This window comes from Symphalangus syndactylus, chromosome 1 (assembly GCF_028878055.3).
Source record: "Symphalangus syndactylus isolate Jambi chromosome 1, NHGRI_mSymSyn1-v2.1_pri, whole genome shotgun sequence".
NCBI lineage: Eukaryota > Metazoa > Chordata > Mammalia > Primates > Hylobatidae > Symphalangus > Symphalangus syndactylus.
This window is the reverse complement of record NC_072423.2, coordinates 36,733,397-36,750,706: the sequence shown is the minus strand read 5'-3', so window position 1 is coordinate 36,750,706 and position 17,310 is coordinate 36,733,397. Positions and strand designations below refer to the sequence as shown.

Sequence of the window (17,310 nt, the reverse complement as noted above, 5' to 3'; positions counted from 1 at the left end):
GACACTCAAGCAACTCACATTTTCTGTACATTTTATTGCTTTCTAATGCTTTATAAAATTAGAGCCACCCCAGGTCATCCATTCTCTGTTCTTTCTTTTAATGTCTTTGAACTCAGGATGTGTCTTGCTTAATTGAAGTCAGGCTCTTCCAGAGAGGGTTACAGTGACTTCTGTTGGGCAACTGGGGAACACTTTAAATTCTTGTAACAGCTTTATTGAGGTGTAATTGATACGCAAAAAAGTACATGTTTAATATGTGCGTTAATAATTTGATGAGTTTGGACATATGTAAACACCCATTAAACTATCACTGCAATTAAGGTAATAAATATATCAATCATCCCCAAAAGTTTCCACGTGGCTACCCTCTTTTAAAATTTTTTTTTTTTTTTTTTTTTTTTGAGACAGAGTTTTTGTTCTTGTTGCCCAGGCTGGAGTGCAATGGCATGATCTCAGCTCATCACAACCTCTGCCTCCTGGGTTCAACCAATTCTCCTGCCTCAGCCTCCTGAGTAGCTAGGATTACAGGCATGTGCCACCACACCTGGCTAATTTTTTATATTTTTAGTAGAGACGGGGTTTCTCCATGTTGGTCAGGCTGGTCTCGAACTCCCCACCTCAGGAGATCTGCCCGCCTCAGCCTCCTAAAGTGCTGGGATTACAGGCATGAGTCACCACTCCCAGCCAATTTAAAATTTATTTATTTTTAGAGATGGGGGTCTCACTATGTTACTGAGAGTGATCCTTTGGCCTCAGCCTTCTAGGTAGCTGGGAATAATGGCATATGCCCCTGCACCCAGCTTGTGCCACCCCATCCTATCTGCCTTTTTTTTTTTTTTTGGTTAAAGAGAGGGGGCCTCCATATGTTTCCCAGGCTGGTCTTGAACCCCTGGCCTCAAGAGATCCTCCCACCTTGACCTCCGAAAGTTCTGGGATTACAGGCATGAGCCACCGTGCTTGGGTGCCGCACCCTATGCCTCTTAATGTGGTAAGAAAGCTAACATGAAATCTACCCTCTTAACAAAAATTTTAAATATATAATACAGTGTTGTTAACTGTATGTGCGTTTTTAAACATAGGTATATCATCATGTACTACAGCTTAAAGTGCTTTTTTCCCCTCCTGACGCTGAAAAATGTTTAAATGTTTTTGGTCTTAAGAATATTTCTGTTTTCACCTTGTACTATTGCTTGGTGAAAACAAGTTGCTGAAGTTACTTTGCCCATGTAAAGAGGACTTCCTCCTATTTGTCCTAAAACTGTCTATTAGAATGTTCAAAGGGACTAAACACAAACGTGTCCTTCATAACATGGTCTTGTCTCAGCCATTGTCTTTTCAGTGGATGTTTTGTTTTCCCCACTTACCATGTGCAGTAAGAACAACAGTCTGGGGGTTCCAGACCCTCTTGGAGCTCACGTCTATGATGGACATATTGAAGTGTATGGAATGGAATGGAATGTCTCCAGTGGGCAGACTGCCTCCTCCCAGGGCTAGGCAGATCTGTGTGATCTCAGGGCTCTGAGCTACACGTGGGGACCAGAAAGCAGCCTGGGTAATGACCTGATGCCTAGAATCGGGAGACAGCAAGGTTGGTGGTGCTGCTAGTTCTCCCTGGAAGACGCAGGCCTAGAGCCCTGGGTGATGGTCTGAGTAGGGTCCCAGCACTAGGCTCATGGTCACACCGGGTATAAACCTACAGGCCAGCATGGAATGAGTTCCATCTCATCTGCACTGTGGGCCTCAGCTCATAGGGACATAGCTTTTCTTTGCAATCTAGAAATGTAGTCTGAGGAATACGTGTGTGTGTGTGTGTGTGTGTGTGTGTGTGTGTGTGTGTGTATGTAGCTAGAATAGCTTGCTCTTGGTATCAGCATGTTCCTTCATTGTGGGGTTTCTAATTTGATCTTGTATTACTCAAAAGGCTCCCAAGGAACTTCATGTTTAAGATCCAATTCTGCATTTTACTTCTGCCAATGCCCCTTGTTTCTACAACATTCCAGAAGGTCCAAGCTTCTGAAATGCGTCTACATCCCGGCTGTGCTGAGACTGGTGCAGGGCTTGGCTCTGGGGGAGCTTATCTCATGACTTCCTTTGCTTTCACTTATTGGAACTGGTGGATTTTGCGGAGAGTAGACATGGCAGCACAGACAGGTGGGGACTTGCATTCCATGCTGGCTGTGCTCCTGGAAGGTTTTGCATCTGTCAGATGCTTTTTTCTTTGCTGAGGCACTCATAGCAGAGGCACTAGACTGTGTGAGCGGAGTCTGCAGCACGGCTCCTGTCCTGGGAGCTGGGCGGTTCAGTGGGGGAAGGAAGACAAGGGCACAGGACACACATCTCCCCACGCTTGTCTTTTTGCTGCTCCCCATCCCCCGCAGAACTCTCTGGTGACAGCTCTATCAGCTGATGTCATAGAAAGTGAGGAGGGATAGACAGACAGCTCCCTCAGCCCTGCTCTGTTGCACAAGAACAGCTGGGGGCAGCTGTGGACTCTCAAGTACAGGGGACAAGGTCAGGAAGCGGAGCCACCCTGGCTCCAGGGGCTCTGGAGAGAAGCGTGAGGAGTGCCACGATTGTCGCCCCATCTTCTCTGCTGCTCCAGACCATGCTTCCCACTGTGTCCCTCCATGTCCTCACTTGCCCTGGTGCTCAGCACCTCAGGGAGGGCCTACAGTCTGTTACTGGCTCAGGGGCTGTGTTACACGAACTCCCCAGCTCTGGGGGCTTTGTCACTGCACATTTTCACTGACGAGAAACAAAAGGCAGTGACTTTGGCCAACAGTACTGGGGCAGTGGCCAGGAGGTGAGGCATTGGCGCCCCACCTGCTACCATAGGTTTCTTTACTCCTGGCTCCTCCTCTCTCTTCCTCAAGTCCCAGGAAGTGAGAGGGAAGGAGTTAGGCTAATTTCGCTGAGATGCTTCTTTGAGATGCTGATGAGAAAGTGACCGAGGGAGCCCAAGCCCGAGGCACCACCTAGGGGACAAGGTGTGCCTGGGCTTATTGCTGGACTATTGCAAGTCACCCAGTCAATGAAGTTCCAGGATTCATATTTAAAATTTAAAATAAAAAATAGAATGGGAAAGAAAAGTCATCATTCACTTTATAAAAACAATTTCTCATTTACAAAGGCATTCCTTTAAAATGTACTTTCCCATCCTATATTTTAAGTTATTCAACTTAGTAATTTACAAAATGTTTTCCAAGGAGGTGAAGGAAATGGCACTGTGTAAAGTGAGCAAGAGATTGTGTCCCCCAAAGGGCGATACAGATATATTTGATTTTATGTTTTATTTTTGTCATTCATATTTTTCTTAAAGTCATAAAAATGAAAACCTAGGAATGTTATAAGAAGAAAAATTGATACTTATTTCTTGTTTATATCCATCTCGGATGGAGGCCACCCATTCTTGACCAAGTCCTATTTATAGGCTGATGCTCTCAAGTCTATATCCCCATCCCAAATTCTTTCAGACTCCAGACTCCTTTACCTAAGGGCCTGCTTGGCATCTCCATCTGAATGTCTAAACTCCCCTCAAAACCTGTTCTGCCTGCAGCTTTCTCTATCTCAGTGGCTGAGAAAAAAGGCCCAGGAATCATCCTTGACTTCTCTCTGCCAACTCACAGCCAATCAACCCATTAGAAAATCTCAAGACTGTTTCAAAATATATCCAGAATCTGACAACCTCTCACCACCCCCACTGCAGACTCCCAGATCTGAGGTACCATTATTCCTTAGCCTGGATGACTGCAATAGCATCCTAATTGACCTCCCTGCCTCCAACTTTGTCCCTCTGAAGTTCATTTCAATAGAACATATCAATAGAAATGCAAGTCAGATGATGTCTTTTCTCTACTCAAAAGCCTGCAGTAGCTCCTGGTTGTACTCAGAATAAATGCCAAAGTCCCTCTTAATGACTTACAAGGCTCTGCATGACATGCACCCCACTCACTCTGCTCTAGCTGCACTGACTGCTGTTCTCTGAACACACCTGGCATGCTCCTGCCTCAGCTTGGGCACTGGTAGTTTCCCCTGATCTTCTCCCAGACACCTGTGTGGCCACCTTTCACCTCCTTCAAGTATTTGCTCAAATGTCAAGGACTCAGTGAATCCCACTCTGACCAACTACTTTATCGTCTTCATACCCAACAATCCATACTTAATATATTTGCTCAGCTTCCTTGAACTTGAGGTGGAGTCACTGCAATGCACTTCGGTTATTACAGTACCTCTAGGTCCCAGTTTGCCTGGGACAGTCCCAGTTTACACCTTTTGTCCCAGGGTAATTATTAATAATATCCCCTTTCACTTTTCAAGACTGACCTGGTTTGGATGATAAATTCACTGGTCATCCTAGGGGCAACCTCTGATGCATTTGGCTTTATTTCCCAACTTTCTCTATAGCATGTAGCTGGGTTAGAAGTAAATTTCCCACAGTTATCCCACTTTCTATTGATCTTTAGTGCCAGGTGGCAATATCTTTGGCATCTCCCCCAGTTCTCCACTCCTTCTCTTTTGAAAACACATAGGTACACACGTGTATGTGCAGACATACATACACTCCATGATAATCTATACAGACAAGGGTAAAGGAAATTGTGTGAGCAGCTACTTGCTCTACTTCTGTATGATTTTGAGCAATTATTTTTTGTGACTTTCCTTTTTTTAATTTATTTTTTATTTTAATAGGTGTTTTTTTTTTTTTTTTTTTTTTTTTTTTTTTTTTTTTTTGAGACGGAATTTTGCTCTTGTTGCCTAGGCTGGAGTGCAATGGCATGATCTCGGCTCATTGCAACCTGTGCCTCCCGGGTTCAAGCAATTCTCCTGCCTCAGCATCCAGAGTAGCTGGAATTACAGGCATGCACCACCATGCCCGACTAATTTTGTATTTTTAGTAGAGACGGGGTTTCTCCATGTTGGTCAGGCTGGTCTTGAACTCCTGACCTCAAGTGATCTGTCCTCCTTGGCCCCCCAAAGTGCTGGGATTACAGACATGAGCCACCATGCCCAGCTATACTACATTTTCTTTATCCACTCATTGATTGATGGGCATTTGGGCTAGTTCCATATATTTGCAATTGTAAATTGTGCTGCTATAAACATGCATGTGCAAGTATCTTTTTTGTATATGACTTCTTTTCCTCTGGGTAGATACCTAGTAGTGGGATTGCTGGATCAAACAGTAGATCTACTTTTAGTTCTTTAAGGAATCTCTGCACTGTTTTCCATAGTGGTTTTACTAGTTTACATGCCCACCAACAGTGTAAAAGTGTTCCCTTTTCACCACATCCATGCCAACATCTATCATGTTTTGACTTTCTGATTATGGCCATTCATGCAGGAGTAAGGTGGTATTGCATTGTGGTTTTAATTTGCATTTCCCTGATCATTAGTGATGTTGAGCATTTTTCCATATGTTTGTTGGCCATTTGTATATCTTCTTTAGAAAATTGTCTATTCATGTCCTTAGCCCACTTTTTGATGGGATTTTTTTTTCTTGCTGATTTATTTGAGTTCTTTGTAGATTCTGGATATTAGTCCTTTGCTGGATGTATAGATTGTGAAGATTTTCTCCCACTCAGTGAGTTGTCTGTTAACTCTGCTGATTATTTCATTTGCTGTGTAGAAACTTTTTAGCTTAATTAAGTCCAATATATTTATCTTTGTTTTTGTTGCATTTGCTTTTGGGTTCTTGGTCATGAAATTTTTGCCTAAGCCAATATCTAAAAGGGTTTTTCCAATGTTATTTTTTAGAATTTTTTATCGTTTCAGGTCTTAGATTTTAAGTCTTTGATCCATCTTGAGTTGATTTTTGTATAGGGTGAGAGACGAAGATCCAGCTTCATTCTTCTACATGTGGCTTGCCAATGATCCCAGCACCACTTGTTGAATAGGGCGTCCTTTCTCCACTGTTTTTGTTTGCTTTGTCAAAGATCAGTTGACTATAAGTATTGGCTTTATTTTTGGGTTCTCTATTCTATTCCATCGGGCTATGTACCTATTTTTTTTTTTTTTATCAGTACCATGCTGTTTTGATGGCCATAGTCTTGTGGTATAGTTTGAAGCTGAGTAATGTGATATCTCCAGATTTGTTCTTTTTGCTTAGTCTTGCTTTGGCTATGTGGACTTTTTTTTTGGGGGGGGGGGTCTGTATGAATTGTAGTATTGTTTTCTCTAGTTCTGTGAAGAAAGATGGTGGTATTTTGATGGGAATTGCATTGAATTTGTAGGTTGCTTTTAGCAGTATGGTCATTTTCACAATATTGATTCTACCCATCCATGAGCATGGGATGTGTTTCCATTTGTTTGTGTTAGTCTGATTTCTTTCAGCAGTGTTTTGTAGTTATCCTTGTAGAGGTCTTTCACCTCTTTGGTTAGGTATATTCCTAAGTATTTTATTTTTTTGCAGCTATTATAAAAGCTTGATTTGAGCCAGGTGCGGTGGCTCATGCTTGTAATCCCAGCACTTTGGGAGGCCAAGGCGGGCGGATCATGATGTCAGGAGATCGAGACCACAGTGAAACCCCGTCTCTACTAAAAATACAAAAAATTAGCCGGGCGTGGTGGCGGGCGCCTGTAGTCCCAGCTACTCGGAGAGGCTGAGGCAGGAGAATGGCGTGAACCTGGGAGGCGGAGCTTGCAGTGAGCCAAGATCGCGCCACTGCACTCCAGCCTGGGTGACAGAGCGAGACTCCATCTCAAAAAAAAAAAAAAAAAAAAAAAAAAAAAAAAAAAAAAAGCTTGATTTGATTCTCAGCTTTGTTGCTATTTGTATATAGCAGAGCTACTGATTTGCATACATTAATTTTGTATCCTGAAATTTTGCTGAATTCATTTACCAGTTCTAGGAGCTTTTTGGATGAGTCTTTAGGGTTTTCTAAGTATACAATCATAGCATCAGCAAACAGTGACAGTTTTACTTCCCCTTTACCGATTTGGATACCTTTTATTTCTTTCTTGTCTGATTGCTCTAGCTAGGATTTCCAGTACTATGTTGAACAGAAGTGGTGAAAGTTAGCATCTTTGTCTTGTTCTAGTTCTCGGGGAATGCTTTCAACTTTTCCACATTGAGTATAATGTTGGCTGTGGATTTGTCATGGATGTTTTTTATTATCTTAGGGTATGTCCCTTCTATGCCGATTTTGCTGAGGGTTTTCATCATAAAGGGATGCTGGATTTTGTCAAATGCTTTTCTGCATCTATTGAGATAATCAAGTGATTTTTGTTTTAAATTGTTTATGTGGTATATCACATTCATTGGCTTATGTATGTTAAACCATCCCTGTGTCCCTGGTATGAAATCCACTTGATCATGGTGGATTATCTTTTTGTTATGCTGTTGGATTTGATTCACTTGTATTTTGTTGAGGATTTTTGTATCTATGTTCATCAGGGATATTGGTCTGTAGTTTTCTCTTTTGTTACGTCCTTCCCTGGTTTTGGTGTTAGGGTGATACTGGCTTCATAGGATGATTTAGGGAGGATTCCCTTTCTCTGTCTTTTGGAATAGTGCCAATAGGATTGGTACCAATTCTTCTTTGAATGTCTGAGAGAATTCAGCTGTGCACCTTTCTGGTCCTGGACTTGTTTTTGTTGTTGTTGTTGGCAAGTTTTTTTTTTTTTTTTTTTTTTTTTATTATACTTTAGGGTTTTAGGGTACATGTGCACAATGTGCAGGTTTGTTACATATGTATCTATGTGCCATGTTGATTTCCTGCACCCATTAATTCGTCATTTAGCATTAGGTGTATCTCCTAATGCTGTCCCTCCCCCCTCCCCCCACCCCACAACAGTCCCCGGGGCGTGATGTTCCCCTTCCTGTGTCCGTGAGTTCTCATTGTTCAATTCCCACCTATGAGTGAGAACATGCGGTGTTTGGTTTTTTGTCCTTGCGATAGTTTACTGAGAATGATGTTTTCCAGTTTCATCCATGTCCCTACAAAGGACGCGAACTCATCATTTTTTATGGCTGCATAGTATTCCATGGTGTATATGTGCCACATTTTCTTAATCCAGTCTATCGTTGTTGGACATTTGGGTTGGTTCCAACTCTTTGCTATTGTGAATAGTGCCGCAATAAACATACGTGTGCATGTGTCTTTATAGCAGCATGATTTATAGTCCTTTGGGTATATACCCAGTAATGGGATGGCTGGGTCAAATGGTATTTCTAGTTCGAGATCCCTGAGGAATCGCCACACTGACTTCCACGATGGTTGAACTAGTTTACAGTCCCACCAACAGTGTAAAAGTGTTCCTATTTCTCCACATCCTCTCCAGCACCTGTTGTTTCCTGATTTTTTAATGATGGCCATTCTAACTGGTGTGAGATGGTATCTCACTGTGGTTTTGATTTGCATTTCTCTGATGGCCAGTGATGAGGAGCATTTCTTCATGTGTTTTTTGGCTGCATAAATGTCTTCTTTTGAGAAGTGTCTGTTCATGTCCTCTGCCCACTTTTTGATGGGGTTGTTTGTTTTTTTCTTGTAAATTTGTTTGAGTTCATTGTAGATTCTGGATATTAGCCCTTTGTCAGATGAGTAGGTTGCAAAAATTTTCTCCCATTGTGTAGGTTGCCTGTTCACTCTGATGATAGTTTCTTTTGCTGTGCAGAAGCTCTTTAGTTTAATGAGATCCCATTTGTCGATTTTGGCTTTTGTTGCCATTGCTTTTGGTGTTTTAGACATGAAGTCCTTGCCCACGCCTATGTCCTGAATGGTATTGCCTAGGTTTTCTTGTAGGATTTTAATGGTTTTAGGTCTAACATATAAGTCTTTAATCCATCTTGAATTAATTTTTGTATAAGGTGTAAGGAAGGGATCCAGTTGCAGCTTTCTACATATGGCTAGCCAGTTTTCCCAGCACCATTTATTAAATAGGGAATCCTTTCCCCATTTCTTGTTTTTGTCAGGTTTGTCAAAGATCAGATAGTTGTAGCTATGCGGCATCATTTCTGAGGGCTCTGTTCTGTTCCATTGATCTATGTCTCTGTTGTGGTAGCAGTACCATGCTGTTTTGGTTACTGTAGCCTTGTAGTATAGTTTAAAGTCAGGTAGCGTGATGCCTCCAGCTTTGTTCTTTTGGCTTAGGATTGACTTGGCGATGCGGGCTCTTTTTTGGTTCCATATGAACTTTAAAGTAGTTTTTTCCAATTCTGTGAAGAAAGTCATTGGTAGCTTGATGGGGATGGCATTGAATCTATAAATTACCTTGGGCAGTATGGCCATTTTCACGATATTGATTCTTCCAACCCATGAGCATGGAATGTTCTTCCATTTGTTTGTATCCTCTTTTATTTCATTGAGCAGTGGTTTGTAGTTCTCCTTGAAGAGGTCCTTCACATCCCCTGTAAGTTGGATTCCTAGGTATTTTATTCTCTTTGAAGCAATTGTGAATGGGAGTTCACTCATGATTTGGCTCTCTGTTTGTCTGTTATTGGTGTACAAGAATGCTTGTGATTTTTGTACATTAATTTTGTATCCTGAGACTTTGCTGAAGTTGCTAATCAGCTTAAGGAGATTTTGGGCTGAGACAATGGGGTTTTCTAGATATACAATCATGTCATCTGCAAACAGGGACAATTTGACTTCCTCTTTTCCTAATTGAATACCCTTTATTTCCTTCTCCTGCCTGATTGCTCTGGCCAGAACTTCCAGCACTATGTTGAATAGGAGTGGTGAGAGAGGGCATCCCTGTCTTGTGCCAGTTTTCAGAGGGAATGCTTCCAGTTTTTGCCCATTCAGTATGATATTGGCTGTGGGTTTGTTGTAGATAGCTCTTATTATTTTGAGATACGTCCCATCAATACCTAATTTATTGAGAGTTTTTAGCATGAAGGGTTGTTGAATTTTGTCAAAGGCCTTTTCTGCATCTATTGAGATAATCATGTGGTTTTTGTCTTTGGTTCTGTTTATATGCTGGATTACATTTATTGATTTGCATATGTTGAACCAGCCTTGCATCCCAGGGATGAAGCCCACTTGATCATGGTGGATAAGCTTTTTGATGTGCTGCTGGATTCGGTTTGCCAGTATTTTATTGAGGATTTTTGCATCAATGTTCATCAAGGATATTGGTCTGAAATTCTCTTTTTTGGTTATGTCTCTGCCAGGTTTTGGTATCAGGACGATGCTGGCTTCGTAAAATGTGTTAGGGAGGATTCCCTCTTTTTCTATCGATTGGAATAGTTTCAGAAGGAATGGTACCAGTTCCTCCTTGTACCTCTGGTAGAATTCAGCTGTGAATCCATCAGGTCCTGGACTCTTTTTGGTTGGTAAGCTATTGATTATTGGTTGTTGGCAAGTTTTTAAATTACTATTTCAATCTCACTGCTTGTTATTGGTCTGTTCAGTTTCTATATCTTCCTGCTTTAATCTAGGATGGTTGTATATTTCCAGGACTTTATCCGTCTCTTCTAGGTTTTCTAGTTTGTGCCTGTAAAGGTGTTCATAGTAGCCTTGAATAATCATTATATAAAGTAAAATAAGCCAGTCACGAAAGGACAAATATTTATAATTTCACTTATGATATGAAGTACCTCGATTCATCAAATTTATAGAGATAAAATACACGTGGTTGTCGGGATGGGGGATGGGAGAATGAGGAGTTACTGTTTCCATGTGTGATGACTGAAAAAGTTGTTGATAAAAAGTGGGGATGTTTGTATAAAAATGTGAATGTACTTAATACCAATGAATGAATTGTACGCTAAAAAAGGGTTCAGATGGTAAAGTTTATGTAATGTGTATCTTATCACAATTTAAAATTTTTAAAAATATAAATGACAGGAAAACATTAACTGAAGTTAAGGCAACATTTATTTGATTTCCTTATAATCATATTATCTAAGGCAGAAGTGGTGGTTACTTGGCAAGAATACGATTTCTTTTAATGTCTTCTATAGTTGAGTTTTAGTTCAGAAATACATCATAGTTCACTGGTACAAATCTGAGAGAATGTACTTCTAGCATGGGCTCCTATCATGATCAATGCATTTTCGTTGTCACCATGGCTTGATCAAACTTAATCACTGTTTCAATGGCAGGGCATGGCCAGTTGTGGCAGCTGCTCTGACGGTCACTTGTTTTACTGTGGCCTGGCCAAGTAGAGTAAGAGTGGGTCACAGTGAGGTCACTGGTCTCTTCAGGCTGTGCTCTGAATGATGACAGCAATACCTTGGCCACCTCCAATGCAAGCTGATCCAACGGCATATTTTCCACCTCGACGCCTGAAAAAGAAAGCAGTGACTGAAATCTACTCTAATAAAAAATTAATTAATGAACTAGAACTAATAACAATCATATTTGCATTATTCATCCTTATTCAGCTCTGTTCAATCTTTTCCCCAGTCCTCAATATTGGTATAATTACAACAGGCAAAAGACTTTGGAAAACTGACAGTTTTTAATCAAAAAAAAAAAAAAAAGAACACCAGAAGAGGGAGGCAAACTAAAAAGAAGATGAGAGGATTTAGGGTTAGAAGACCTGAAACACAGACACAAGCTTGTGTTTGTTACGGGGAAGGAGTGAGAAGAGGAGGTAACTGGATAAACAGGGGAAGCTGGGGAAGGGGATGAACATTCAGCTCCTTTGATTTATATAGTGTGAGAGCCTTGTGGCACCTTAGAAGAAATGTAATTAATAAAGTTTGTCCCTATGAAAAGGCAGATAATTTAGAAACTATCCATGTCCCTTTCATAAAAATTAGACTCTTTTAAAGTACTCCTCACTCCTAATATGATGACTTCGAGAAAATTATCCAGGAATTACTTTTGTATGTGGCAATCACCTATTTCAACTCCGTGAATCATTAAGTGAAATAAGAGTCACATTTCCCCTAGCCTAAGAGGGAGTCAGTAATTTTTCAGCCTGACTTACTTGGTTTTGTTTGCAATTTTTCTGCAGAGCAAAATGTTCCAAAAATAGAAGAGCTCCTCCTTCTGGTACTATCTATCAAAACTGAAAAGTACCAAGCACACAAAAGGTTCCTCCTGGAACCCTGGAAGCAGTGAAAAGAAAAACTTAGACCCAAACGTCAGTTTGCTTAGATTTCATAAATTATGGCATCTAGATCAGTACTCATTCAGTACTTTTTTTTTCTAAAATAGATTTATTTTACTCCTGTAACTGGCACTAAAATACAAGTGCCATGAGAAGCAGGGCCTCATTATCTGCTCATGCAGTGAACACAAGCTGAGTGGGCACACAGTGCACAGAGACTGGACACACAGAAGAAGAGCTTGGTTCCTAAGTGCAGAGCCACTAACGAGGTGACTGACTCATCTATGACACCAGATGAAAGGCACTACCCAAGTAACTTGTTCCTGGTAAGAGCCAGTGCAGGAGACATGAAGAAGAATGAAAAATGTTGGAGTGTTCTGGGGAAACCTAAATCCATGCATTTCTATAAAAAACAGCAAATCTGAAATGCAGCTATTTCTAGCAAATACCTTAATTCGTGAACCAGGTGTGCAGTAATTCTTGATCCAGATCCTCCCAGTGGGTGACCCAAAGCAATGGCTCCTCCATTCACATTGGTTTTACTTATGTCAAGATCCAAACTCCTCTCAACAGCCAAGTACTGGGGAGCAAAAGCTTCATTCACCTTAAAACAAAAATTAAAGCACTAACAAAAATCCTTACTCACAAACTAATTTTTAAATGAGAATGGTCCAGTCCTATCAATAGCTAAGTCTGCTGTTTCTTCCTACATTACCTCACAAAGTTATTCTATCTACAATCATTTTGCATAAAGCTATCAGGTTTGAAATGTGTACATTTACTAAATAATACTTTTAGTCAAATGTATCCCTTAGAGGAAATTCTCAGTAATCCCATAAATTGACACATACCAGACACAGTGGGATACTGTAGAAAGCCCACAGGTTTTAGAACTGGATGGATGGTTCAAATATTGGCTATACCATTTGTTTAGGGTGTGACCTTGTGCATATTCTTTAAACTTTTTAAATTCACGTTTCCGCATGTGAAAATGTGACTGTGGTATCATGCTAAAAGTCACTGTCAAGGTTAGATAAAATCATGAGTATTAAGTGTCCAGTGTATTACCTGAAACATGGCAAGTACTCAATAAGTAGTTGCAATTATTATTATTATTATGATGCAGTACTAGGAGCTATCCTTCCAAGAAGCTGACACACAACAAAGAATAAACCTTCAAAGCCACATACATAAAGGGAACAGTTACTATGTTGAAATGTGGCAGAACTGAAAAGTATATTATGTTATACTTACACAAACTGACAATTACCTTACTTCAAGTTTATAGTACTGTATTATCATATGATCTTTCTTTTTTTTTTTTTTTGAGACGGAGTCTCGCTCTGTCACCCAGGCTGGAGTGCAGTGGCGCAATCTCAGCTCACTGCAAGCTCCGCCTCCCAGGTTCACGCCATTCTCCTGCCTCAGCCTCTCCGAGTAGCTGGGACTACAGGCACCCGCCACCACGCCCGGCTAATTTTTTGTATTTTTAGTAGAGACAGGGTTTCACCGTGGTCTCGATCTCCTGACCTCGTGATCCGCCCGCCTCGGCCTCCCAAAGTACTGGGATTACAAGTGTGAGCCACTGCGCCCGGCCTTATCATATGATCTTAATTCAGGAATTTTATAGATAAGGAAACTCATTCTAAGAAAGGTAACTTTTGCAGAGTTGGGATAAAATTCAGTCTTGTGCTCTTTCCTACTATACTTTGTGGTTTCTCAAGATGGTGCCTCATTTGTGCTTAGATCCACCATTATCTTTCTACTCTATATATAGAGCCATCTTCAAGGAGGTACTAAGAGACCTAGAATAGGTAGTGAAACTAGGCTTTTGAACCTAGGAAAACTATGTTCTGAGTTATGTCCTTGAGAATGTATACATTTTGAACAACTTCCCAAAGTTGATATAGTTTAATAGTTTTAAATGTGAAGTCTAAAGTGAGAAATTTAGTGGTACCTATTTGCTGACACAAATATAATAAGCAGCCTCTTTGAGGCTCTGAACTGTGATCTGCTAAAAGTGGAAGAGACTTAAGGATAAACCATTTGTCTGAAATCATGGTTTCCTATGTGAGAGATTATCATAGAGGAAATCACACCTGTGCCTACCACCCTCTATCAAGTTAAATAGATTTCCTTTATTCTATTAGTTATTTCCCAATGCCAGGCATCACATGCTTAATCACCCAAAATTTTCAAATATTCCAAAAGTGTGGAATGTATATAACCATCTTTAAATGTTTCTCCACCTCTTCTTTTAATTATGCTAAATGCTTATGACACTTTAGTTCTAATACTAACATTTAAAAAGAAATCACTCAATACATTTAAGTTCCAGTGTCAAAAATTATGATAGGTGCATCCCAAATCAAGCTACAACTATTGTATAAATGCCAAAGATACATTTAAGGGAGGGGGCTCTATCTGGGGAGAAGGGCAAGAAACTTGTAGATTTGGCACTAGATATTGCTTTTCTATTATGTCAATTATTTTATATATATTTTTTCACTTTGTTAAGTTAAAGTTACTTTTCTCCCACCTTATCTAATATTCAACAGGCATGTTAATAGTCTAAAATGTAACAGTTTTATAAAGTAGTAAGAAATTCCCAGGAATTTATACCTGAGTAAGAGAAATCAGGCAGTTTGAATATTCAAATATAAGTAAAGCATTTTAACCAGGTGGGGAAAAGTATCAACATAAGGCATCTAATGAAGGTACTATTTATTTAGATGTACATCATTTGGAAAGGCTAACTAACTACAATGAAATTCAAAGAGCAATGAGACCAACTTAAAGTCATTGATGCTATAAAAGTACATGGTTTATTCATGTTGTTAAAAAAAAAAAAGAAAAACACTTACCTCTACCAAATCCATGTCCTTAAGACTCAGTCCTGCTTTCTTCAGTGCCCCACTGATAGCAGGGACAGGACCTATATAATAATAAAAATCTTCTATAAAAATACAGAAATAAATGTCATCTTATATTTATGTATCAAGCTTCTCCTTCTTTCCAAGTAAGGAAGAAATAATGCGGCAGTTATTAGTAGCTACAAATCTTACTACCTTGACAGTACCTATTAAATGAAGTGACCATAAAGAGGCAGAAAAAGGGCCCAGGCATGGTGGCTCATGTCTGTAATCTCAGTACTTTGGGAGGCTGAAGTGGGAGGATCACTTTAGCCTCCTGGGCAACACAGCAAGACCCCATCTCTAAAAAAGAAAAAAAAAAATACAATAATAAAAATAAAATGGAACCAAGGTGAAAAGTTGTTTATACATTCAAACTGCAGATAAGGGAATTACATGAAAAGTTCTACCATAAACGGCTTTAAGATTGAAAACAGCCAAAGGAGTCCATATATGGGATTTTACAGTCAGTTATATTAATAGATTATAATTGATATCAAAGAGCAAGGCAGACTGAGTGCTCTCCTGGGATCCAAGCCATATGCATTCACAGCACAGAAGTTACTGTGGCTACACTCTGAATTTTCAGGCCCATTTGGATAAAAGACAAGAAATAGTATCTCCACATGGGCACAGAGAGATGGGAAACTATGAGGCACTTCAGGGAAGGTTTTATGAAGTAAGGTGATGTTTACAACTCCAAGGGTAGCCAGGAAATTTTAAATAAAACATAACTCCTAATTTAAGAAATGCAACTCCATCTAATAAGACTTCTGAAATAAACTTTAGCTCCCAGATTTCTGATGATGTAATGAGAGTTTAATATTGCTCATAATTTAAGTAAATCCATATTCTTTCTCAAAAGGTAAAAAATTTGGGTAGAGAAGATTATCTACTTCTCTACTCATTCTTAAAGAATGAAACTGCCAAAAATGTCTACAAAGAAAAATATGTAGTATGTTCTGCTGAATTCAAGTAGTCAAATATTCTGCATCAAGTTTCACAAGCATTTTACCTTATAAAATGGAAAATCAGTCTTTACAAGAAAGGCATAATGAAACCTAAATATAATATTTATTTTGTCACGCAGTTAAAATGCTCTTTGGACAACAAACCATGTGCTTATTGATTACGACTATCCAGTTAATGCATTTCAATTTAAAATGCCAGTTTCATGTGGCTACTGATTTACTACAGGATCTAATTCCAGATTCTCTTTGTACATCTAAAGCACGAAATTATGAAAATGAGATGGGTAGTCAGTAGTAAAGCATCAGTTATCCAGCCTGGTCAGGGGATGAAGTAGCCAACAGTGGTGACAGACACATAAAAGGTGGACAATGTTCAGACCACTGTACACACTTCCTTGTCTGCATAAACAAACAACACAGCAAGCATGACTCGGTATGTTCACTTTAACTCAGAATCCACTGTAACAATATGCTAGGCCATAACTCGATTTTTAAAGGACTCTTCCCAGACCACTGTTATTTACTGGGACTTCAGGAAGGTTTAGTATTCTTGTTAGGAAAAGGAGACCTTATTTCTAGTCCTGGTTCCTGTCACTAATAGCTGTGCGACTTTGTGCATCTCTCCGGGCATCAAGCTACTCATCAATAGTGCTCTGAATGGGTTTTCAACCTTTTTCTCTTTAAGCATCAGAATTCTTTCTACATATGATGCCAAGTAATAGATAATGCCAGACTGCTCCAGCTGAAAAGGCTCAAAGTTCCACCCACCAACACCTCTACCATTGCCACCCCTGAGGAGTTCCAGGGAGCACTGTCTTTCTATAGCTGTGTATTTCCTCAGAACCACTACTATTCTTTTCAAGTCATGGCTTTCCCCCCTTTTTTTGGTCTGCAGCTATTCTGCAGGGCTAAGGATTGCTAGTCATTAGGTAATCACAGAACTGAGGACCACTATTCTTGTAAGTTAGATTAACAAACCAGTTCCCACTAGATACTCAATAACTTATTCTCCCCACTTATTCCTCTGGGATGCTTCAACTAGTTACTTTGTTTAATCCCATCACTATATACAAGTGACAGCCAAGCTTCTAGATGAAGGGGGCAGTTGATACTGTGGGACATCTGAATGTACAGCTCTGTTCAAGCCCTGAGGAAAAATGACAATCCTACCACAGTGGCATTCTTTGTACTTTAGGGCAAATATTCAGGCCCAGGAATAGAAGGAAGGAAAACAACACTTTCTTGGCTCAGTGGCTATGCTAATCTACCAGAACCTATTAAATAAGGTTAAACTGAAAAAGGAGTGTAAAATAGCCAACCCATGTCACATACATTTGTTTGTTTGATCATCAAAAGCATCTAGGTGTATGGGGGAAAAAAACCAACTCTGCTCTTGGGCTGGGTGTGGTGGCTCACGCCTGTAATCC

General features: G+C 40.0%; 1 protein-coding gene and 1 long non-coding RNA gene across 5 annotated transcripts in view; one reads left to right on the top strand and one right to left on the bottom strand.

Moving 5' to 3' along the window:
• Nucleotides 1-17,310, top strand: part of LOC129493474 (uncharacterized) — a 55,806-nt gene that overhangs the window by 33,578 nt on the left and 4,918 nt on the right. For 2 of the 3 annotated variants that reach the window (XR_010120992.1, XR_010120993.1), the window contains one exon: nt 10,112-10,273. The exons of the other annotated variant lie outside the window; for it this stretch is intronic. This is a non-coding gene — a long non-coding RNA (uncharacterized lncRNA). The remainder of the gene's footprint in view (nt 1-10,111; nt 10,274-17,310) is intronic. 3 annotated transcript variants of the gene reach the window in all.
• The window catches only part of ACAA2 (acetyl-CoA acyltransferase 2), a 30,511-nt gene continuing 24,000 nt past the window's right edge, over nt 10,800-17,310 (bottom strand). For both annotated transcript variants that reach the window (XM_055299694.2, XM_063640004.1), the window contains 3 exons: nt 14,865-14,935; nt 12,450-12,604; nt 10,800-11,227 (listed from right to left, as the gene is read on the bottom strand). In XM_055299694.2, the coding sequence (XP_055155669.2) occupies nt 11,143-11,227; nt 12,450-12,604; nt 14,865-14,935 (311 nt within the window). In that variant the 3' untranslated portion in view covers nt 10,800-11,142. The remainder of the gene's footprint in view (nt 11,228-12,449; nt 12,605-14,864; nt 14,936-17,310) is intronic.